The sequence below is a fragment of the Rhynchophorus ferrugineus genome, unplaced genomic scaffold (genome assembly GCF_030347505.1).
Source record: "Rhynchophorus ferrugineus isolate W39M unplaced genomic scaffold, kcgeb_rfMv2 rfM3, whole genome shotgun sequence".
In the NCBI taxonomy this organism is placed as follows: Eukaryota; Metazoa; Arthropoda; class Insecta; order Coleoptera; family Curculionidae; genus Rhynchophorus; species Rhynchophorus ferrugineus.
In genome coordinates, this window is record NW_027472582.1 from 39,094,627 (window position 1) to 39,118,485 (window position 23,859).

General features: G+C 28.8%; 4 protein-coding genes across 13 annotated transcripts in view; all 4 read left to right on the forward strand.

The window, feature by feature from the left end:
* LOC143194144 (uncharacterized) overlaps positions 1-5,620 on the forward strand; it is a 626,523-nt gene extending 620,903 nt beyond the window's left edge. For all 3 annotated transcript variants that reach the window (XM_076400724.1, XM_076400726.1, XM_076400725.1), the window contains 3 exons: positions 1,426-1,636; positions 5,065-5,195; positions 5,246-5,620. In XM_076400724.1, the coding sequence (XP_076256839.1) occupies positions 1,432-1,636; positions 5,065-5,195; positions 5,246-5,488 (579 nt within the window). In that variant the 5' untranslated portion in view covers positions 1,426-1,431 and the 3' untranslated portion in view covers positions 5,489-5,620. The remainder of the gene's footprint in view (positions 1-1,425; positions 1,637-5,064; positions 5,196-5,245) is intronic.
* LOC143193658 (ATP-dependent DNA helicase PIF1-like) overlaps positions 1-23,859 on the forward strand; it is a 187,075-nt gene that overhangs the window by 100,827 nt on the left and 62,389 nt on the right. The gene's annotated exons all lie outside the window — the stretch shown is intronic.
* On the forward strand, positions 15,223-20,816 carry LOC143193719 (uncharacterized). Of its 5 annotated transcripts, none has more exons than XM_076400047.1 (5): positions 15,223-15,371; positions 17,203-17,365; positions 17,449-17,572; positions 19,243-20,141; positions 20,460-20,816. In XM_076400047.1, exons 2-4 carry the CDS (start codon positions 17,205-17,207, stop codon positions 19,273-19,275), a joined length of 318 nt encoding a protein of 105 aa, XP_076256162.1. In that variant the 5' UTR covers positions 15,223-15,371; positions 17,203-17,204; the 3' UTR covers positions 19,276-20,141; positions 20,460-20,816. The 5 variants fall into 5 exon arrangements, with proteins under 5 accessions (XP_076256162.1, XP_076256159.1, XP_076256160.1 ...); XM_076400046.1 differs by lacking the exon at positions 15,223-15,371 and adding an exon at positions 15,449-15,576; XM_076400044.1 differs by lacking the exon at positions 19,243-20,141 and having other exon boundaries at positions 15,224-15,371.
* On the forward strand, positions 20,980-23,617 carry Nnp-1 (Ribosomal RNA processing protein 1 homolog Nnp-1). Of its 4 annotated transcripts, none has more exons than XM_076400037.1 (9): positions 20,980-21,261; positions 21,319-21,539; positions 21,595-21,954; positions 22,009-22,259; positions 22,365-22,537; positions 22,586-22,858; positions 22,997-23,068; positions 23,121-23,284; positions 23,334-23,617. In XM_076400037.1, the coding sequence occupies exons 1-9, from the start codon at positions 21,081-21,083 to the stop codon at positions 23,571-23,573; spliced, it is 1,935 nt and encodes a 644-aa protein (XP_076256152.1). In that variant the 5' UTR covers positions 20,980-21,080; the 3' UTR covers positions 23,574-23,617. The 4 variants fall into 4 exon arrangements, with proteins under 4 accessions (XP_076256152.1, XP_076256153.1, XP_076256154.1 ...); XM_076400038.1 differs by having other exon boundaries at positions 22,595-22,858; XM_076400039.1 differs by lacking the exon at positions 22,997-23,068.

A 23,859-nucleotide genomic window follows, 5' to 3' on the forward strand; every position in this document is an offset into this window, starting at 1 on the left:
GATTAAAGTTTATAGTTTAAACAGAAAATATACTTTATATATTAATTGTAATATTTACTAGAATTAATATAATGTTTAAAAGGAATTAATCGCTATCATTATCATATATATTGGATGTAATTTTAATATCAAGTTACTTAACTGCTATCTGCATTATTATAATTTATATGTTATTTACTTTACTTGTTTAATTCTGCAAATATATCTATATTTCAATGTTGTCTACTCATTTCTTTATTATTATTTAATTATTACATTGTTACTAGTCATGTCCGACTAACCTACAATTTGTCTTTATAACAATTTAAATCTAGGTATATAACTAGGAGGACCCATCGGTCCTATCCCAGTCTCTGGTGAAATAATATTTATACATGTCACTGCTGTATTTTTTATTAAATGCACCTCACTATATAAGCTCAGATGGTTTAATTATTTTCAGTCTGTGTCTTTCTCTGGTGGCATCCAAAAGTTGCAATACTTCAATATTCTTATGAGAATGGAGTATTTCCTCATGTCCCCTTGACCTTGATTTCTTGACTAACTATGGGTATCTGAAGGTCTCGATGTAGGTAGTCAGTCCTGTAGTATTTGGTTGCGCCCACAATACTTCTCATGATTTTGTTCTGAAAAATTTGTATTTTGTTTATGTTACTTTTTGCAGAAAATCCCCATAATTGAACTCCGTATGTCCATATAGTTTCCAGTATTTGCTTATATAATAGCAATTTATTATGTACTGATAATTGTGATTTTCTTCCAATTAACCAATATATTTTCCTATATTTCAATACCAGTTCGTTTCTTAATTATATGTTCCTTCCAGCGAAGTTTTGTTGCTATATAGAATGATAGTGTTATTTTGTATTATGGGTGCTTGTACGGTCTGTTTATAGGTGAACTGAACATGCGGAGATTTACTTTCGTTAATTTTTATTTTCCAAGCTTGTATCCAATTATTTACACTGTCACTTACCATTTATATTTTCGTGTGGATTCTTCACAATGGCAAATTTAGCCATCGTAATATTCTCCATTAGTGGTATGTCATAAGTGTAGAGTAGATAAAGCATTGGCCACAACACACTTCCTTGTGGCACACCTGCATTAGCTTTTTTTATTGCATTCTGACTGTAATGTACGATTTTAGTAGTTCGGTGTATTGTTTTGTTAACATTTTCTGGAGTTTATATATAAACCAAGCTATTTCTCAAGTTCCGTCCAGCTATGGATGCGCCTGCTTGAACTGTTCATTTGATTTCATCCAACATTAACCGCTTGATAAAAAATTCTATACAATATTTTATATAAGATGTTACAGATTATACATAATATTTAGTCAAATAATGCTCTAAAATTAATGAAATATTAAATATTTTTATAAACTATAGACAATAGCTTTATTACCATTTATTATTGTTTCAGACTGTGATGTTCACTCTCGGAATGCTTCTGAGTTGCATTTTTATCACTAATTCCGGTCTAGAAGAACACGGAATAGGATCGAATTTAGTGGACAATTCGCCAAAGGACTTTTCCGATTTTGACCAGTATGCAGTCACTTGTTACATTTGCGTGAACGTATCCGACAATCTGATTTGCAACCAATTTGCAATAGATAGACCTTGTAAACCTGGTAAGCTAAATTAACAGATTTTAACAGACTTTACAGTGCACCTAAAAATAGTCATTTACCATGTTTGAAGGTATCATATTTGCTATATGGCAGACTCATTGTTTGCACCACCTGAATGAAGTTAACTGCTGGTATATTTTCCATACACTATTATATAATAATATACCAAATAAAAATTCAAAAAACATCAGCAATGCTTGAATGCCCTTCTAGTCTGGGTAGGCGCAAGTTGTTACTTCGCCCAAAAGATCATATACAGTGCAATTCGGCAGAACCAGGAACTGCCTCTAGTAAAATTCCTAACTTAATACATAAACCCGCTATTCGAACTGCCTTAGATAACCCGCTGGAAAGTGTGCACTTCGAGGATGAACTTCGCCCTCTCTTCTACTAATGGCATAAATATCTTCAAATGAAAGATTACATAGATCTTCATTAACCCTTCTCTAACTAACCGTGAACATTTTGAGTCATACCATAACCGGTCAATTGAAAAGTCCCCGGCGTGGCACATAGATGGCGCTACTAGAAATAAATCCATATGTTTTTCAGTTAGCCCTAACCCTCAAAAGATGCGTGTATAAATTTGACAGCTGTCGGATCATTAGTTTGTGAAGTATAGCATTTTGAGTAAAGCAACTTTTGTTATTGTGTTATTGAATTTCGCTTGTTGATAAAATATTGCTTTTCGAAGGGAAAAAATACAGTTGAATCAAAAACTTGGCATGATGCTGAAATTCCGAACACTGCCCTAGGAAAATCAATCATCAAGGATTGGTATGCTAGGTCTAGACGTGGTGAAATGAGCACCGAAGACGGTGAACGCAGTGGACGCCGTAAAAAGGTTGTTACCGACGAAAACATTAAAAAATTCACAAAATGATTTTGAATGACCGTAAATTGAAATTGAATGAAATAGCAAATATTCTAAATATATCAAGTGAACGTTTACATCATATCATTCACGAATATTTGGGTATGAGAAAGATCTGTGCAAAGTGGATGCCGAGCTCACTTTTGACCAAAAATAACGACGAGTTGATGATTCGGAACAGTGTTTGAAGATCATCGTAATTAACCCGAGTTTTTGCACCGATATGTGACAATGGATGAAACATGGCTCCATCATTTCACTCCGAAGTCCAATTGACAGTCATCCGAGTGGACTGTACACGATGAACCCGCTCCAAAGCGTGGGAAAACGCAACAGTCGGCTACCAAGTTTATGGCGTCTGCCTTTTGGGGTGCGCATGGAAAAATTCTCATTGACTACCTTAAAAAAGGAAAAACCATCAACAGCGACTATTACATAACGTGATTGGACTCATCCACTGTATTCTCCAGATCTGGCCAACAGCGACTATTTTATGTTCTCAGATCTCAAAAAAATGCTCGCTGGGAAGAAAGTTTCGTCGAATGAAGAAGTGATCGCCAAAACTGAGGCCTATTTTGAAACAAAGGACAAATCGTACTACAGAAACGGTATCGAAAAGTTGGAGGGTCTCTATAATCAGTGAAGAGAATTACGTTGAATAAAAAAAACTAATTTTGCCAAAAAGATGTGTTTTACTATGGTAGGTAAAATTAATTTAAAAGTTTTTTTAATTATTTTTAAATAAATGTATCACGACAATGTCCCTAACGATTGGAAAGCCTTTCAAATCGACCACAAACATTTTGTATATTCTGAGAAAATCATTTTGTAAAAGTTTCGGTTGGAATGGATTCAATATCTGCAATTTTATCGGACTTTTAAGGTATTTGCATAAAAAGGAGTCTGCTGGAGAATTAATATGTCACCCTGTATAAACTCTTTTTCCAAGAAACTCAAAATCTGCTAGCTTAAAATTATAATCATATGTAAATTAAATTTTATAGAGATGCAATTTGACAGCGAGTCACAATATACCGAGAACACGGCAACGTTTGAGAGTTGGCATCACATTGAATCGCTTCCCCTCTTTCCTATATTTCAATAAACATTAATGTAGTAATGTATGTATGGACCCGTGAGTATATGTACGTACTGTCACGTTAACATGTTTTTCATCATTTTCTACAATTTTTTCCATCATTCTGGCAACATGGTATTTAAAAATTGAAAGTGTTAATGAGTCATGATGGTTTGGTAGCGAACACGGTCCATTTTCACACTTACTCAGCGTTTCGAAACCGTGTGCAAGCCAAGTCATGCCTTGTAAGTACACGGTGTGAACCATATGTACAGTAAGCTTTTATGGTAGTGAATATTCAACTTCATTATCAATATTGTTTGTTCTTGCGGAGTAACCCATTACATATTGCGCTTGATATTTTCATACTAAATCCACTTTTCATCGCTAGTCACAATACGCTACAAAAAACTTGAAACTTCGAAACGGCAGTTTTACTCAATTCAGTTTGTAGCCACTTTCCATTCATTTGGATCAATTGCACCGCATATAAACATCTGGAAACAGTTAATTCATCAACTGCTAAGTTATCTAAAAGTTCTTTGAGAATTTGAACTCAGTTTTTATACGTTAAGCCTTGCTGTCCATTGTTTCCGAACTTTTTTGGTCTTCCCGGTCGTTCCATTTGGATATAACGAAATACCATCACCATGAATCTCTTAAAATGTTTGATTGGCATTAAAAGATATTCTGAGCATTCCATAATCAATCAGTATCTATATACGCGAATAACTCAGTAACACTAAATATAAATACGTTATTGTGTATAGAGAAACGTTAAAATTATAGAATTTAAAAGGTTGGTTAGGTTATTTAAGAGTTGTTTACGTAGATACTTCGTATGTTCACCAATAAATATAGCTGATTAAAATAACCCCTAAGTTAGCCCCTTGGCACTCCCCTCCACCGGATCTGCTACTGTTTAGAATATAGTAAAACGAATTTCTTTCTATATCGCCGAGTATAATTGGGCATAATATTATAGGTAACACATTATTATATCATGATATAATCACATACATCAGAGCACTGTATAACACATGGGCTGAAAAGACCGGGGATTACAAAGAAATCGCGGATTTTTTTTTCAAAATTGGCTTTATTCTTCAACGTGAAGGCCTCAGTTTCAGCGACAACCTCTTCATTCGAGCGAAATTTCGTACCGGTGAGCATTTTATGAGGGCTGCGAATAGCCAATTTCGCGAAAAGCCAAGCATTTCGAAGTTTAATTATATGAATTTGTTTGTTATGCCATTGCTTTGATTGAACGGTATTTTCCCATCAAGAAGCAAAATTAAAACACGAAATTTTTTTGATCCACTGTTTTGAAAATGTGGTGTCCCTCTTAATATCATGAAGTTTTAACAGCTTTTTTTTTTGAAGGTTAGTACTAACTGAAAAAATGGTGAATGCGATAAAACTAACGCCATCTGTTATAATAAGTATATAGACTAAATAACAATATGCTTGTTACAGGTGAAACATTTTGTCACACGCTTCATATAATGGATTCTAAAGGCACCAGCGTTTTGGTTAATAAAAAGTGCACTACAGAAAAGGAATGCCAAAGAAACAAAGTAGGATGTGTAGAAATTGATGCCCAAACGGTAAGAATACTTAAAATTGATATTCATAAATGTTATTATACAAGTTTCAGATGTGCATCTCATGCTGCGATCAAAACTATTGCAACGTTAACGTACCGACCAACAGTTCTACGGCGACCTTCGATGATAAAATCACTAAAATGCGAATGCTGGCAAAAAACTTATTTAGGGAGCAGGAAAAAGCATTAACAACTTCAGTAAAACAAGCTAGTGGAGCGTGGACGAGAGGACACTACCGAGAAGGTGTACTTGTGCTGATGTGGTTAATTATACTTGTGATAGGCAGTCGTTAGAACGTATCAAACCGAAGATATGGTTTAGGAATTTTTTTCTGTACATTAGGAACTAAGCTTCAATCATTGATTTGGTTTCATTAATAATTGAGAAATCATGAAACGAATTAAAATACATTAAGTTTAATATATGTCCATAACAACGCATCGGTAGCTACGAATACAATTATTTCTCTATTCTTTTGTTTTCATTTTTTGTTTTCTTTGATATATCTAGCAAAGTAACTTTATAACGAAGAACTTTTATATTAAAAAGTATAATTGTTATATTCAACTTGTATTTTAACTATTTTATAAGTACTGTATAAACTTTTAATTCAGTAATGGATAATTAATTTTAACGTTTATATCCTGATAACGTGCGCTGTAGATTAAATCAAAAGAAAAAAATCATATTAATATTAACAGAAAATTTTGTAAATGTTGTAAACGCTTTTTTAGCAAATTAAATTATGCAAAACAAACGACCATAATATAATAAAGATGTTTACTTCATACGATTAGAGTATGTGGCATTACTATCTTACATATATGGAATGTTTTATTACATTGTAATTTTTCTTTTTAATTTATATGTATATATTGCATCATTCAATCGTTATGACACCTACAAAGTGTATTTATAATTTAAAATTGTAAACAGATAGTTGAACATATGTTTATTTACAAAGGTAATAAAACATGCTTATATTCTAGATATATACATGCATTACTATCAAAACAACTAATTTTCAAGACTGTAATATGCACAAAACAGGGTTTATGTTATTATAAAGTAATGTATGATATAAATTTTCATTATTAAACAGTATAGGTTTTATTAATATTAATTTTAGATACATCTGTATTTTTGTTATACCATATCATAATTATAACCAATAATCGCTTTAGTCAGTTATACTACAAGTGTCAGAATAATCATAATATTTTCTTTAATAATTAATCATCATGAGATATAAACAAATGTTAATATATTTTTAAAAAATATATTATATAAATCGATAAGTAATATTGATACGAAAGTAGAAAAATAATTAAATTTATAAGTCATTTTACTAATAATGTTCACCAAATATTAAATGTTTACAATAATATCACATATTTTTTGATAATACTTTAGCTACTAATTCACTAAAGATTTACTAAAGCTACTTTAGAAAACTTTATTTGGGTTTTACTACTATATATTTTTACAGTATATGCAAATATAACTTTCTATATATGTATAAAACTAAAATTCAAATAAAATACAACAAGATGTATTAATTATTTCAATTTGTCGTGTATAATTTAACCTATATATTTTCTGTTACAAATTTTGAACATATTCTATTAGTCAAAACTATTTACATTTATGCAATTTGTTATATTTGTAAAATAATATTTATAAATTATTAAAAATTAAAATTTAAGTAAATATTTAACAGATGTGTCTCAAAACAGTTATATAAAATTACAAAACATATATGTAATAGAGTATATATTTTGCTGTTATTATAATTTTTTGTTTGCATTTTTTTACAATAAATATTTTTCTACTCCAAATAAAAGTATACAAAGTGCGTTCAAAATTACACAGAGCTTTAAAATTAGCGCGTTCTTGTAGTAAAAATATAGAGCTTAGAACTACATTCTTAACAAAAACTCCGATAAAATTGCACAACCAATAGATTGTTTGATTCTAAGTTAATAAGTGAGAGTAAATTTATTACACCAGTGTGAGAATGGATACCCAAGAAAAAGCAAATACAGTTAATCAAAAAATTACATAATGATGGGTAATTATCTCGTAATAGAAACCACGAGTATTATACGCACTATAATGTTAGCCATGGAGATCTAAATGATAATCAAGGCATTTACTAAAATCATAAAATTAATGGAAACGGAATTGAATAAGATCAAATCATCAATATTTCAGCCAACAAATACAATCTAACCAAACATTTAGTATCCGAAATCTTTGCTCGCGCTATTTAAAAATTTCTGTATAGTTTGAATTGAAATATTATTAATTAAAGTAAAAAAATCAAAATAGGAAAACATTATCAAAAACGTCGTTTTCTGTCTCTAATAAAACAAAGTATATCAATGTTAAAATAGTCAATTTAGTTGTTAAATTATTACATAATTTTACATATAATTAAAAGCAAACCAAATTAATTATATATGACAGGTAAAGCAATGTATTACCTAAAAATCATTAATAATTTTGTTAGTGATTTTTGAAAACTGCAAATCTACTTTAAATATAATTTGTATGCAAAAATTGAAATAAACAGCTCTTTCGAAATAATCATACTCACAATAAATTGTAGACTAATACAATAATACAATATTTCAATACTTCAAACAATACTCTTTTTTATATAGACAATATCTGATACTGAAAATTTTATTTCATTATAACACAATACAGTAGCTAAGATAATAGATTTCTAAATCACAATATCGTAAATGTGTAAATAATGAAAGCGCGAAATATTAAAATAATAATATGATTAAGTATAACTGAATAAACGTGGCACCATTTCATGTTTCAGATATCAAAACATCCTATTACTGAGATCTTTTTTTCATTATCGCACGTTAGTTTAAAATGGTGAAATCAGTACAATGCCACTTTTAAATTACATTGGATAACATATTTTGCAATTTTTATTTTGTCCACATGTATAGCATTGGTAATAAGTACAATGTACTTCTATTTGTGTTAATGAAGTCCTCAGAGTCCACAGCTAGTCGTTTACAATTGTGTTAATATTAATTATTTCAATATATTTTATTTGTAAATATAAACTTACTACCTTTGGGCTTTTATCTAACTGTATCTAATAGTAACGTTTAATATTTTATTATATAACATTTTCTATATGTATTATAAATCGAATACTTATATTAGAATGTAACAATGAACAATGAAAACAAATAGTCGTCGTTAATGTAGAATTCGCTTGTTTTTATTTTACAACCATGCTTATGACTTTTGCAAACATATTTTCCCATATGTCCAAAAAACTCAAAATCAATAAAGAAATTATGTAAATGTAACTCTTTATACTCAAGTAATACAACTAATGACATATTTAAGTGTGTTTTATTAATATCTAAGGATGAAAGCGAATAAAAACGAAGAAACTATTAAAAAACAAATGCACAGATCTTAGACTATGCTATAAACTTCTCACAGATGATATATTAATTTACTGTCCAGTTCATTCGCCCGAATACGGTGAGAGACTTCTATAAAGTGCCCTCTCTTGACTCTCTACCTAGTGCTCAACTACCGCTTTCCAAATTTCTCCCTTCAAATCTAAATATGTAGTAATAGTAGTATATCTAAATATGTAGTTCAAATCTAAATATGTACGTAGAAAACGTACATTATAACGAAGGAACACCAGAAAACTAGAAACATGTGATCTTTAAGTTATCAGTAAGAAGGAAGGAAACATTGTAATCAATGTAGTAAATAGTAATGGAGTAATTAAGAGTTTAGAAAATTAATCATGTGTATAATATACAAGGATCAGTGAAGCACGAGTAAACTAGTAACATGGGATCCAACAGAATCATCAGTAGGATAGAAGGAAAGATTGTAATCAATGTAGTAAATATTTATGGAGTAATCAAGAGTTTGGATAATCAATCACGTGTATGATAACAAGGATCAGTGAAACACAAGTAAACGAGTAACATGGGGTCCAACATAATTATCGGTAGGATAAAGAAACATTGTAATCAATATAGCAATTAGTAATGGAGAAGAGTTTAGAAAATCAACCATGTGTAAGTTACAAGGAACAGAGAAGTATTGAAAACTAGAAATTAGGGGTCCAACAGAATTACAGGTAGAATGAAAAGTTATTGAACCCAATGAAGAAGAGTTTAGTTAGAAAGCATTAGAATTTGATATCAATTCAACACAGCTGGTCCAAAAGTGAAAGAAAAAAAATCAAATTGACGCTCGATCATATTAAAATGGAAAAATAAATCTAGATATCTATATCAAGAAATTGGAGGATTTAACTCTGAAATAAGATAATATAAATTAAATTGAGCATTGTATGGATTGAGAAATTCACCTAAAGGTTGGAACACAAAATGAGGATACGAAGAACACATAGTGGATATAATGGATAGTCTTTATGAAGATAAACAGTTTATTGGAATGGAAAGAGCGAAGATAGTAGACATTAAAGATTCATCAAAAATATATAATTTAACGACTGCTTGAGAAATTCTAGGGTACTATATAGAAGATTAAAAGGCAGTTTTATGTAAGTTTCGTTAGTTACAAGATCGCATCTAAACAGATCTATTTGGTAAGCCAATGGAAGTTAACTTCAATATGGATAATAGTGAAGAAATAAAGATATACCGTTTAGAAAATATATAGAGAGACCAATATAAGGCGAGCATAGAAAATTCCATAGAATAATCTGTAAGTAAACCGATGCAGACAGTTTTGCAAGAGGAAGAAGAAAACAAGAATGTGAGTGACGATGAAAAAAAAAAGATTCAAGAGCAGATAACAGACAGTGCGGACGAACCTAATGAAAATAAACTTATCTTCTATAAATTGGAGGAAACCATTTCTAGAAGAAAAACCTCAAGACCAAGGAAATTAGACGACTATATACGACGACGGTATATGTCGCCTATTGTCTGCTTATTTCACCATAAAAGACACCAACAGTTGAAGCTTTATACGAAGACGAAGAAGAAAGCTCTAAGCAAAAATACTTAAGATATGATAAAGACGAACAGCACTTAGACAGTTCTGGGTTATATTAAAAAGATTCTGATTTCGAGTTGGAAATGGAGTGATAATGAATCTGATAGTAATAGAAATAACAAACATATTAGGATTTGATTTTGATGAATCTGGTTTAGACGAAAATAAAAATAAAACAAAGGGAACGGTGAAGAATGTTAAAAGAAAAGAAAAAACAAAAGTGAACATCTATTAATAATTGATTTGGAGTATAGAGATAGATAAAAGAAGCAAGCTCATAAAGCAGAATAATGGTTTGAAAGAGATATATGAATGACTTGAAAGTCATAGGTGAAGAAGCCGAAAATGGGGATAGTGATGACCAATTAGTTATGATACCTCAGTGATGCCAGAAGATCATGAACTAATGTAAGGCGGAAGTGGACTAGAAGGAGCAAGTTATGAAGACTGGTATGGTAACCAACTAGGAAGTTTTAATGGATTCATACCATTTGATAAAAACAACCCAGAGGCATGGAAAAAATTCATTCCAAGAGAAATACATGTGTATGTTTGGCAGCCCAAGAACAAATTATATAATCGATATTAAATTGGACAGTGTTTTGGCGACTTTCTATGATTGTTCAAAGTATTTTTTGTTCAAAGAGAGAATTGTTTTTAAGTAGAAAATTGACTGTTATTTTTGTTTATCACATAATTGTGTAGATTCATTTGATTAAATTATTAATTAAAGTTGAAATTATCCCATTGTAGAAATAGAATAGTTCTAAGTTCGAACAAATTTGTATGTACAATGTAATAGTTTTGTTCTGGCAACTTAAATGTACTTTCATTATTTCATTCTTTCATTTCAATATACTGTAATCTTTGTTTACAATCTTAATTAGGTTAAGTTATATAGTACATTTAAATTGAAGGGGACTATTGAAGAGCCAGTATAGAAAGGAGGAAGAAAAGTTAGTAGAGGGCGCTGTGAATTGTATCGAGTGGGTATAAATTACCAGGAATCAAAATAAAGTTTCTCTTTTTTTCCAAGGCCATAAGTGGTGTATTAATTCCGACCAGTCCCGAATCATAAGTTTTTTTAAATATTTTTTTTAATAACATTTTTATTAGATACGCTTAGATAATCTTAATTTACAATTAATTTATTACTACTTTTCCTATGTACTTGGATTAATTAACAAGCAAGACGAGTGCGAGAAAATACATCAGTATGTATTCCTCAATTATAAAATTATAATTGTTTATTAGTTATTAACTTATAGCTATAGTTTACACTAAATGTATACACTTTATATAAGTTCGTATGGTTTTGTTCGCTTCAATCTCCTGACATCCTGCACGCTGTCCAGCAGTTGTATTGCTTCCACTTTAGTATGATTTAGTAATCTTCTTTCGTGTTTCAAGGCGAAATCTTGGATAACTTCGCAAATCCATTTGATATCCAGGTCATCGTGCAGTTCTTCATTGGTTATATAGCGATAGGCATTGGTAATCAATCGAACAATCTTGTTTTGATAGCGTTGTATGACTAGTTGATTTGAATTTTTAGCGCAACCGCATATTTGCACCCCATAGGTCCAAATTGGCTTTATAATTGTATTGTAGATCAACCTCTTTGATTTTAAATCAAATTGAGAGTATCTTCCGACTAACCAGTATAGTTGTTTTATTTTGGTTCTAATGTGTTTTGCTTTTTGTCTAACGTGATGCTTTTTTTATCATTTAATTAATATATTGTTACTAGTCGTTTCCGTCTAAACTACAATTTGTCTTTATGCTAACTTTAATCTAGGTATATAACTAGGAGGACCCATCGGCCCTAACTCAGTCTCTGGTGAAATAATATTTATACATGTCACTGCAGATTTTTTTAATATATGCACCTCACTACACAACAGTACACAAGATCAGATGGTTTGATTCTTTTGAGTCTGTGTCCTGTTCTGGTGGTGTCCAACAGTTGCAATATTTCAATATTAGTATGAGAATGGAGTCTTTCCTCATGCCCCCTTGCAATTCTCTTGATTTCTTGACTGACTGTGGGTATCTGAAGGTCTCGATGTAGGTAATCAGTCCTATAGTATTTGGGTGCACCCACAATACCTCTCAGGACTTTGTTCTGAAAAATTTATATTTTATTAATGTTACTCTCTGCACAACATCTCCATAATTGAACTCCGTATGTCCATATAGGTTTCAATATTTGCTTATATAATAGCAATTTATTATTTACTGATAATTGTGATTTTCTTCCAATTGGCCAGTACATTTTCCTATATTTCAATTCCAGTTGTTTTCTTTTCTTCTTTATATGTTCCTTCCAGCGAAGTTTTGCATCGAGATTCATTCCGAGTTATTTAGCATTGTTGCTATATGGAATGATAGTGTTATTTAATGTTATTGGTTATTGGTACCTATTTACTTTCATTAATTCTTATTTTCCAAACTTGTGTCCAATTATTTATATTGTCACTTGCCTGTTGTAATTTTCTTAGCTTAGGCTTCTTGACTATTGTCTCCGACAGCTATAATCGCAGTATCATCAGCAAATGTAGCCATCGTGATATTTTCCATTTGCGGTATATCACAAGTGTAAGGTAGATAAAGCATTGGTCCCAGTACACTTCCTTGTGGTACACCTGCTTTAGCTTCTTTTATTGTAGAGTAAGCTTCTTCTTGTTTGACTCTAAACATTCTGGTTATAATGTATGATTTTAATAGTTCGGTGTGTTATTTTGGTAGCATTTTCTGTAGTTTATGAACAAGGCCTTCATGCCAAATCTTATCGAAAGCTTGTGCTTCATCTAAGAATATAGTATGTTTATAAGTACATGACAGCTGTCAACTGTTAGTGAACACAACAAAATGGTTAGGCCTTACTTGGGCTATCACTGAATGTTAAACTCAAGTGGCAGAGAAAATGTTGAAAATGAAAAAACGAGCAGAACTTCAAATTCAGGGGTTCAAAAAAATTTGCTTTTTGAAAAAAGTTGTTACATCTTATATTACATACCCGAAGTGTAACAAGAGTTTGCGAAGAAATTAAACTGCTTAAGATTTTTCTTTTGTTTGAGCACCAAGTGAGATTGTATGAACATAAAAACGTCGAAGTACAATTAAACTGAAAACGCGGAATGTCTTTATAAAAAACAAACTTTATTTCTACTATTGAAGCAGAAGGATTTGCAATAACACAAAAGTTTCACTAACTACCTGATGTGTAACAAATAACTGAACCATCAACACGAAAGAAAAAAAATACTACAAGTTTACTTATACTTACAAAAATTATATATTCTAGATTCTAGATACTAAAGGTTATACCCTAGATATTATGATAACATAATAATTATATTTAAAATTGGGATGCATTCTCGTACGTTAATAAATAGAGATGACTGAATGGACTGTCTAGGAATCAATAGCTTGAAGATTTGCTGGGAAGATGTTCAGCAATTGTTTTATAGTAGTTTCATCGTAAAAGATAGGCACCATGAGGCAATGATCGGACTCGGCATTTATAGTTTTAGATCTTTGGGTATATGACTTGTCCCCAGAGTTCCTTTTATAATAAAAATAATGATATTAGTATATAATGAATATACTAATAATGATACAGTTAATAAGTATAGTTAGAATTATAAACTTCAATTTCTTTTCTAGACCTTAACTGAATAAGATTACACCACTAAGTAACTTTTATGATTAGTATCTTACCGACTGAGTCAATTAAATTAGAAATACGGAATGTCTATTAAAAAAAACTTTATTTCTAATATTAATACTTACAAACTTAAGTGTTAGCATTATATAGAGTCTAACGGTTAGTAAATTAGAAAGAGGACATAAAATGGCCTGCTCTATAAAAGTTGGCCTACCCGGAAAAATAATCAAAAACCTTTTGAACTAGTTTTACTTTTAGTTTTTATTATCGGTGCATTCGCCATTAGATCAAGATAATTAAAATTAATGATAAATTAGAAACAATGTATCAAAATGAAACAAACTATCAAAAAATAAACTAAATTAAATCAAATACCTTCTTAACATTAATTGATATTAATATTATTAACATAATAATATTATTAACATTAATTATAACCATCAGCCTTCTTTTATAATCATTATTATATACCACATTATTTATAACTATCAACATTTCTGTCATTTGTCAGTATTTTAAACAAATATTAAAAACAAACCTAATAAAATTCTGTACGTGAATTTTATTATGTTGGTATATTTAAAGAAGCTTGATCAGCATTAGACAATAGACAAGGCTAACGTACTCTTAGTCATTTATAAAAAATAACTGTGAGGTTAGGAACAATAGTGCGCAAGTATATGTACAAAAAATAGAATTATTAAATCAATTGATTAAATTACTTAAACTAATTAATTATATTTTTTAAAATTTAATTTAATTAATTACATAATTTTTAATATAATTAATAGCGCGGACTTGGTGGCGCAGTAGTCGAGAAGACATGTTTTTAATATGTAATTGTGATTATCTATTGACAAAAAAGTAAAATTCTAAATGGCGTAAAATTCCATTAAAAGGATAATCATTCCAATTGCGCTAGTGATTAAGCTGAGTAAAATCGGATATTTTCTGGCATGGGATCTAAATGGGTGACTCTAAATTTAACTGTAATTCGGAGACTATATTAAGTAGAAGGCCCACACCAAATAAACCTTAGTTGAAATTAACTCTGGGTATCATATAAATAAAAAAGGAATATAAGAAAATCATTATTAATTTTACTGTCATTTCTAAATCATAGTTTGTTGTCTTTGGCTTCGTTATCTCTAATATTTTAAACATGATTACTACCAAAAAATTTACACAAAAAAGAAATGTTGATAAAATATATTTAAAGAATAAAAAGTGTTTAGTAATATCTAGATAGTGCGTCTATGCTCTCTTACTATAAGGAACCGCAAGTACCACTACAGGTACCATATCATGACGTATCCTTGGCCAAGTTGCAGAGGTAGAGAGGTTCTTGTAAGTAGGTAGATAAACGTCGCGCCTTGAGTCACATCCGCCAAATTTGGTTCGAAAGTCAGTAAACATCTTGAAATAAAAAAAGTTTGCAAAAAGTGCTCTAGCAATTGATCTTAACGCTCATGAAAGTAAGTTGTTATTTTTTGTTTTTATATATTTAATGCCGTTTAAACGTGAATGAAGTTATTGGTATATTGTGAGGTTAATTGAAATATTTACTGCTATTGAAGGTGAAAGTTATATTTTTTTAACATGAAATCGAATGGTAGTAACAATATTTTTCTTAATACAAATCTGCTTACACAATGTTACTGTTAGGAAAACTAATAAAAGGTAACAAACAACTGAAAGTTATTACACTCTGCCTAGTTATCAATTCAAAAAGGAAATCCGTGATTTGCACAATAACTAAACAAGGTTACATTATATAATAAATATATTTAATATAAAAAATATATATGGTTTAACGATAATCAAGCTGTTGCTTTACGAATGTGTCATTGAAAAAAATATATAAAGTCAATTTTTTCTAATCGTTTTCTGCATCTGAAATTACTTTTACTAATTTACTTCCTTATATACATAAAAAATAAAAAAAATTATAAATACTAAAGCAGTTTTGTAACTGTTCATATTTGAAAGTATGTCAGATTAGTAGCTCGATTTAAAGCTAAGTAAAATCTTAAATACTACCATGATGGTTACCATTATACAGTTCGCAATATGTAAAATAAAATAAATAAAATTTGCACCCTTATACTAAATTAAAAGGTTGTAATTTATTTTTTATGCTTTTAAATAACCTAGTTCGGTTCAAAACAATGAACTAGTATATAGTATCTTAAAATGTAATTAACAAAGACTTATTATACTCTATCTCAATCTATGTAAAATCATCTAGAATGTTTATTCTCATACATATATTAATATTATCATAAATCATCAACGTTTATACGAATTAATTCTTAAACTTTATGAACATTTAAATATAATGTCAGACATTTCTCATTTCCCATAATTATAAAAGTATGTTCATTGAGGTCGAGAATCCGGAATTCTAACTTCCCATTAACATTTATTCCACTTAATGTATTTAAAAAAAACTGTTAGAATTTGCTGTTCATCAAGTCACACGACTAAAAATAAAATCCGGTCAAATAACTGCAACCCAAATAAATGTGTGGCAAGTCAGAAAACAGCCTTATTTTATGCTTGGCCAATTTTAAAAGTAAAATGTTGTTAAATATATGAAGCGCTATCAGAGAAAAGCTTAATATTATAATACTATACATGTAAAAATTCATAAATTCATAACTGTTCAGTAATAGGTTCCGAGATGTTTATTTACAATATATATGACAGATGTTTTTTTGCAGAAACAAAATTAAACATTTCAAAGGTTGTTTTATCTGTTCTTTTAACCTTTTATATTCTCAATTGCAAACTACTGTAATGATATTTTGAAATTATATTTGAATTGAATATATATTTGAATTTGAAATATATATGAATATTATAATTTGAAATAATTTTGGTAACGTTTGAAATATTTTCTATATAATACGGATATCCTCAAGATACACTCCACACAAACTCTTGACCTCAAATAGTTATCTATCATTATTTCTAGATTTATTCAAGTCGTAAGACTAAAAACTTTTAAAAAATTTTGACTAGGCAGTACTCATTCAAACATTGTTAAATTAATAAACAAATTCATTTTTTATATTAGTGCAATCGACGAAAAGATGTTTTTCGAATAATATTATTTATTGAAATCTGCATTCACCTTTCTGATGGAACTAGTGTCCATGACATTTAAATGTTATAAACCAAGTATAAATATATTTAATACATTTAATATTTATAAATCCATATATTTATTTTGTTTTTGTTGATATTCCATGAACTAGTACAGTTAAGCAACTAACACTAAAAATTAAATATATTTTGTTTCAGACATGAATGTTCTAGTATTAGTTACCATATTTATCAGCCTACTGGCTATGGCGGTTGGTATTAAAGATATGATGAGGAAAAGCATAGTCTTCGACAAAAATACACCTGACGTGTTTTATTGCCCTATTCATAAGCCATCCGGTATGGAAAAACTCATTGTTAAGTAAGTTTTGTTTTTAGTAAAAGATACTAAGACTCGAAGTATGTTATAAAAGTTAATAAAAACCTTAATAATTTGTTTACTAGAGCGAGGCCCTTAAAGAAACTATGCGAATTTGAAGGCGGACCGATTCCACAAGACTATAAAAGCGACTGTTACCAAGACATAGACGAAAGTAATTATGCTTGTAAAGAAAAGTACAGAATAATGGTAAGTAATTGCAGGAATGCTTGCGATTAATAACTGATAGTAAGCACATCATTTTAATATTGGCCTTGCAAGCTTTTAAACAAGCTTATATGTAAATTTTCTTTGTAAATAAATTTTAATATAAAAGTAATATGAAAAAAGCTTTTCAGGAAATATTTTATTATATTTTGGACATATTTCTTTACAAATTTCATATTCAACATATTTCTGACATATATATTTAATGTGGTTTTGTATATATATATATATATATATATATATATATATATATAGGAAAACTAAGTTGACAAAAACATAAGTTAAATAAAACTGATTAAACTGAATATAAGTTTGAATTCTTTATTGAATGATTAGACATCCTAAATTTAAATAGTATTGAGCACATATATTGATTAAAATGAAGAGACAACTTAAATTAAAACATGTACTAAACATAAAAAATAAAATACTTCACATTCCAATCCGGAAGCTCTAATAAATGTATCTAACACATTTAACTACATTTGCGTTGTTAGTATACAATAAGCCTTTACATCCAATTGAAGAAATTAAATACATAAAGGATGTGGCAGGTCGTTGGCCCAAATTTGCAAAAATTAGTAACAAAAATATAATGTAAACTATAAAATATATCAATCTCCAACGAATGATAAAAAAGAAATTAATTGGTGTAGAACAATATTTCTAAATTTCCGTAAATAGTTTAATGTATTTATTCGTATTTAATGTTGAAATATATGATATCTGTTTTTATTAATAAAAAATTAAAATTAGTTAAAATCTGACACTATTACTAGTAAAATATCAGTAAAAGTCCTAGCTTATTACACAGCTTTATGAAACATACCACATTATAATCCGATATATTTATTATTAAATATATTATATTCCATTTTATTTTATTTTAAACAAGAAATCTAAGTATTAATGATATTAAAATTAAAGAAACTAAAAATATTCAAATTATTAAATCTTTTTCCATTAACTCCATCATTAAATACTTTTTAGAGACGAAATAATTTGGAAGTATTTTCTGTATATTAAAATGTACTGATCACCAGCCATTACTTTTCTTATCATTTTGGAGGTAAGTCGAAAAGTGTCAAAAATGTAAATATAAATCTGCTCAACTGTTATCAATACAAATAGATTCCATTGTATGTTTTTGTATTTTGAACAAAATTATTAGTAATAATTTATTAGTCTATAATCAAGTAATGCTAGTATTAATGGATAGAAAGATTACTGTATATATAAGGTCAGTTATATCGTAATTCGAACAACTGTATTAAATATATTACATATTTTTATCGATAATCGATATTTCCAATAGTCCTTATTAAAAAATTTAAACTTGCTGGAATATATTGTTGGATAAAAATTTACTTTTTTGTCATTGCATAACAAAATTATACTTAACAAAAAGCAAAGCATAATAGCAGTGTTTTAAGGCGACCTAGAATAAGTGTCCGATAATATAATGTAACTTGTGTAATATAACTTAGTTTATCTATTTCAAAACCCTTCAAATAAATTCACAATCCTAAAAAATTAATAAACAGACAAAAATATTATATATAAAATATTCTATATCTAATATTTTACACACCCAAAATTGCTTTATTTGAATACAATTCCACAACGTTTGTTAACAAATTAATTTTTTGCAGAAACGTCTTAAAAAAGCTTCAGTGGAGGACTAACCTGTCGGATCAAGAGAAAACTAATTTGATAATGAGAACAATTAATTCCCCTGTTATCCGCTTCCATTAATACCATTAGAGTAGTTAAGGAGATGGTTATCCGTTAGTTCTGGTTACCGTTTAGTTGTAGTTGTAGTTCCTTTTGAACTGTTTTAATAATGTTTTGACTGAAATCTGCACAAACAATAACTTAGACACTTTAAGAATTAGCAGAATATTTTGGGTTCAAAACTATGAGTTATTGAAGCTGTTCTAATTTACTAATTTATTTTAATTTTTTTGGTTACCGGGTCAGCATATAGTGTAAACTGATGGGAAATTTATTTGATAAAAGACTAATCCATTTATAGCTTTGTAGTATTTTATATTTTATATACATTAAAAGATTAACATAATATACACACAAACTGTTTAAATTTTCATATTTCAAATAATTTATTAACCGAATAATGTTGTTGCAATAATATATATATATATATATATATATATATATATATATATATATATATATATATATATATATATATATATATAGAAATAGATAATCCTATCTAGTACTTCTTTTTGTTTAAAGCAAATTGAATGTTGTACATTAACAAAAAGATCTTCTACCAAAAATAAAGTTAACATTTTAATAGTACTAAAACTTAAGAGCTATTTTGTAGTTGGTATCTAAGAATGATTTTTACTATGGTGGTATTACCTAACCTAAAGATTTTCCATTTAATTACTTTTGATAGATTTCTAGCTATATATTAAACTCTTCCTAATGTAGAATTTTAGTGACATAAAAATTTAGCTGTTGGTATTTACCCTTCAAAAATACCTGCAACATCAGATTGTTGTCATGATCAACTTTTTAATGGGTAGGTACATTTACGGTTTAATTAATTCACAATCAACAATGTTTCATTTTTGTACTAAATGATTAGTAATAACCTTATAGCTTAGAGCTTTAGGTTATACTATAACCTAAAGCTAATTAAAATTAAACAAATATAGGGATTAATCTTTCAAAGGTTTGCTACAACCTTAATGTATTTAAAAATAGTATATTATTATGCTTCACACGTTAAACTTGGGACTATTTTGCTTTGAGACTGCTTACCTAACACAAAATTAAAATTAGAAATGAGGCTAAAGAGAAATTTAGATATTGAACCATATAAATAAAAACTTTTTAGATGAGAATGAGCCCACCCGGAGTAGAAGAGCCAGTGATGAATGACAGAGAAATGAAGCAAATGAAACGTTTGGCTAGATTTATTGACGTTGATAAAGAATACTATGAAATGAAAATGGATAAAAAAGACTCTAAACCCAAACGAAGATTATCTAACAGATTGGGATAAAACGTAGACAAGCATAACTGGTTGAAAAAATATATATGTTTAAAAGTAACAAACTATACTAAACCAAATATTAACTTGCCAAATTAAAACTGTTTTTGTATTTTATTAAGGGAAGGGCCCTTGTGGTATTTTCATTTATATGTATACCATGTACATATTTCAACTTAAAAATAGAAATTCTAATATTTAGTTTTGGTTTTAATTCTCTCCTGACATGAACACATATTAATGAGAAAATATTTTTAATTTTTAATCAAAACAATCTAGGGTTTATATTTGCAGCTACTGTCGAATAAATAAAAGTTGGTGACCCTGAATATATGTTCTGTAGATGCGGTTTAAAACTCTAACCTTAATTTTGGACATGTGAGCATTCGCCAGATTTTATATCAAGAGAGAGGTTAAACGACTAAAATTGAGTTTTAAACAGAATATTAAACACAAGTCTTTGTAATGCAATTATTGCAACCTGCCATGGCACAAATAAAATCTCCAAACGATAAGAAAAAAAGAAATATGTTACTAATCCAAGATTTAAATTATGCTAGAAACTTAGCTGCTAATAATGAAAAAGTTCGAGGAAACGCTCTAAAGTATTTAAAAAAATATTTGCAAGTGAGATCTGAGAGCAAGAGTAAGTACATAAACTGCTAATTACTATGATATATTTTTATTTATTAAATATTTACAGACTTAACTCATGAAAACTTAAAAGTTTTATGGAAAGGATTGTTCTTTTCTATTTGGATGTCCGATAAACCGTTAATCCAGGAAGAGTGTGCTGAAAATATAGCCCATTTAATTCACAGTCTTTCTTTTAACGATGCAATGGAATTTTTCAAAATAGGACTTGTAACATTGCAAAATGAATGGTTTGGCATTGATCAGCACCGAATGGATAAGTTTATGATGGTGTGGAGACTTTAACATTATTATAATCAATTTGTATATATTTCATATATTTTAGTTCGTTAGGCGTTTTTTAAGACAAGCATTGGTTACTATAAAGAAAAATAATTTCAAGAAAAACTATAATGAAATGTTTGCACTGATACTGCAAAGTACTGTATTAAGTACAACTAAAGCTCCACCATTGGGTCTATTTATGCATTTTACTGAAATCTATCTTGAAGAACTTGCTAAAGTTGCAGATGGTAAATTACAAACTTTAAGAACTATTGATTTTATAAAGCCATATATTGAGAAGCTGGCATTTGCTGAAGATCAACGTGTAATAGATTGGATTAATAAATTTATTTTCAACTATCTAATGAAACAACATAAATTAGGTCTTGAGTATGAAGAAGTATATAAAGTCTGGAGATCGGTAAAATAATTGAAAAATTAATTTGATAAATTCATAAACATCCTGATGTTTTAGCATAGGTTTTCCGGCTCCATTAACCAGATTCAAAAAGTAATTGTTCCAGTTAATGAAGCACAAGATTTTGATATAATGAAAGAAAATTCAAATGAAGACAAAGCATTAGATCCAAGAGCCGGAAATGTTAATGTAGAATTGCCTCAAATTAAATTTAATAGCAAAGATATTGCTGAAACTTTATTACTATTTAAAACAAATCCAAAAACTACCAAACATACTAGGCATTTTTTAACTCAGTGGGCTGAAAGGTAAATTTTTATGTATATATTTATGTAAATTTGTATGTATGTATATATATATATATATATATATATATATATATATATATCCTAGAATAATATTGTGTTCTATAGGTTTCAAAAACTTTACCAAGGGACATATCCCCTAGGCATTAAAAAAATTGAAAATGGTAAGAAAGATAAACTAAAAGACTATGATACAAATGTTACAAAAGCTGCCAAGAGGTTGATTAAATTTGAACAGAATCTATTGGAAAATGACAGAAAAACGAATAAAAGGAAATTAGGTTCTTATATACATATAAAATGATACTTTTATATTGTAACTTTAACAGAATTTATAGATGACTTGGCTTACACAGATGTCCCAGATAGTAAAAAAATTAAAGTATCATTTGAATCCAAATTACTAAAAACACAGATAAAGGAACTAGAAGAAAATTTTAATAAGATGGAAGCAGTTGAACTTAATGATTTGAAAACTAAGATAAATTTAATTATCAATAAGGAAAAATCAAGGACCAATTATAGTAGATTCGAGTACTGTTTCAAGAGAAATTCAGGACTTTGGATTGTCACACTTAAAGAAAATGATGAGAATTTTACAGGTATGTTTTAGTAAAATCATCAAAATATCAAACTTCTAAATAAAGATGTATTTATTCTAATTGTGTTGTATAATTTCTAACCAAAATGTTGCTTTAAAATAACACATCCCTCATAATTTATTTTTAATATATTTCTAGATTCAAATAATTTCAAAAATAGCACTGAAATTAATAGATATACTTCAGAGTGGAAACAAGTTCAAGAAACTAGTAAGATTTTTTAAAAAATGTGTATTGTTAAACTAATTTTTTTTTTTACTAGAATCGAAAGCAGAACAAGCAGCAGTAAAATATAAAGCTGAACCTGAAGCAGCTAAAAAAGAAGAACTAGTTTTACCCTACAAAAAAACTATAAAACAAAGTGGGAAAGAAAGAAACAAAACAAAAGCTGAAGACAATGTTTGTAAACTTAAAGGAAAAAATAAAGTAATATTAACATAACTATATTACATAAAATTATATTTTTATTTTAAAGGCACCTGAAAATGTTATTTCAAGTTCACTGAAATCAGGAAGCCCAAAGAGAGTAAAAATAAATACAAAGCTAAATGTATCTCAGGAGGTTGATGACCACATTCGGCAAGTTATTGCATCTCCAAGTATTCCATTTGATAGTACTAAAAAACCAGGAAAACCTTTGTTAAAAGCACCAGTTAAAAGTAGTCCTATTAACCCATTTTATAAGCGAAAATTATTTCAACATTCTGTTTTATAAAATTTTATTTTGACCACATAAAAATAAATTGAAAAAATCTAAAATGTAGTTTGTATGTGCTTCTACCTGAGTTTATACTGTTAGATAACATTTTTTGTTTTAAACTGATATCTAGCAATAATTTAAGGCATTCTGAGTATTCCAGTTTGGTAGGCCTTTGTTATGATGAAATGCGATTTACTATGCTGCGTTAATTGCCATTTAGAATCCCAGCAGTGTGTTGATATATATATATATATATATATATATATATATAAAGTCGATTAAAAATGCAGTGTGTTGATAT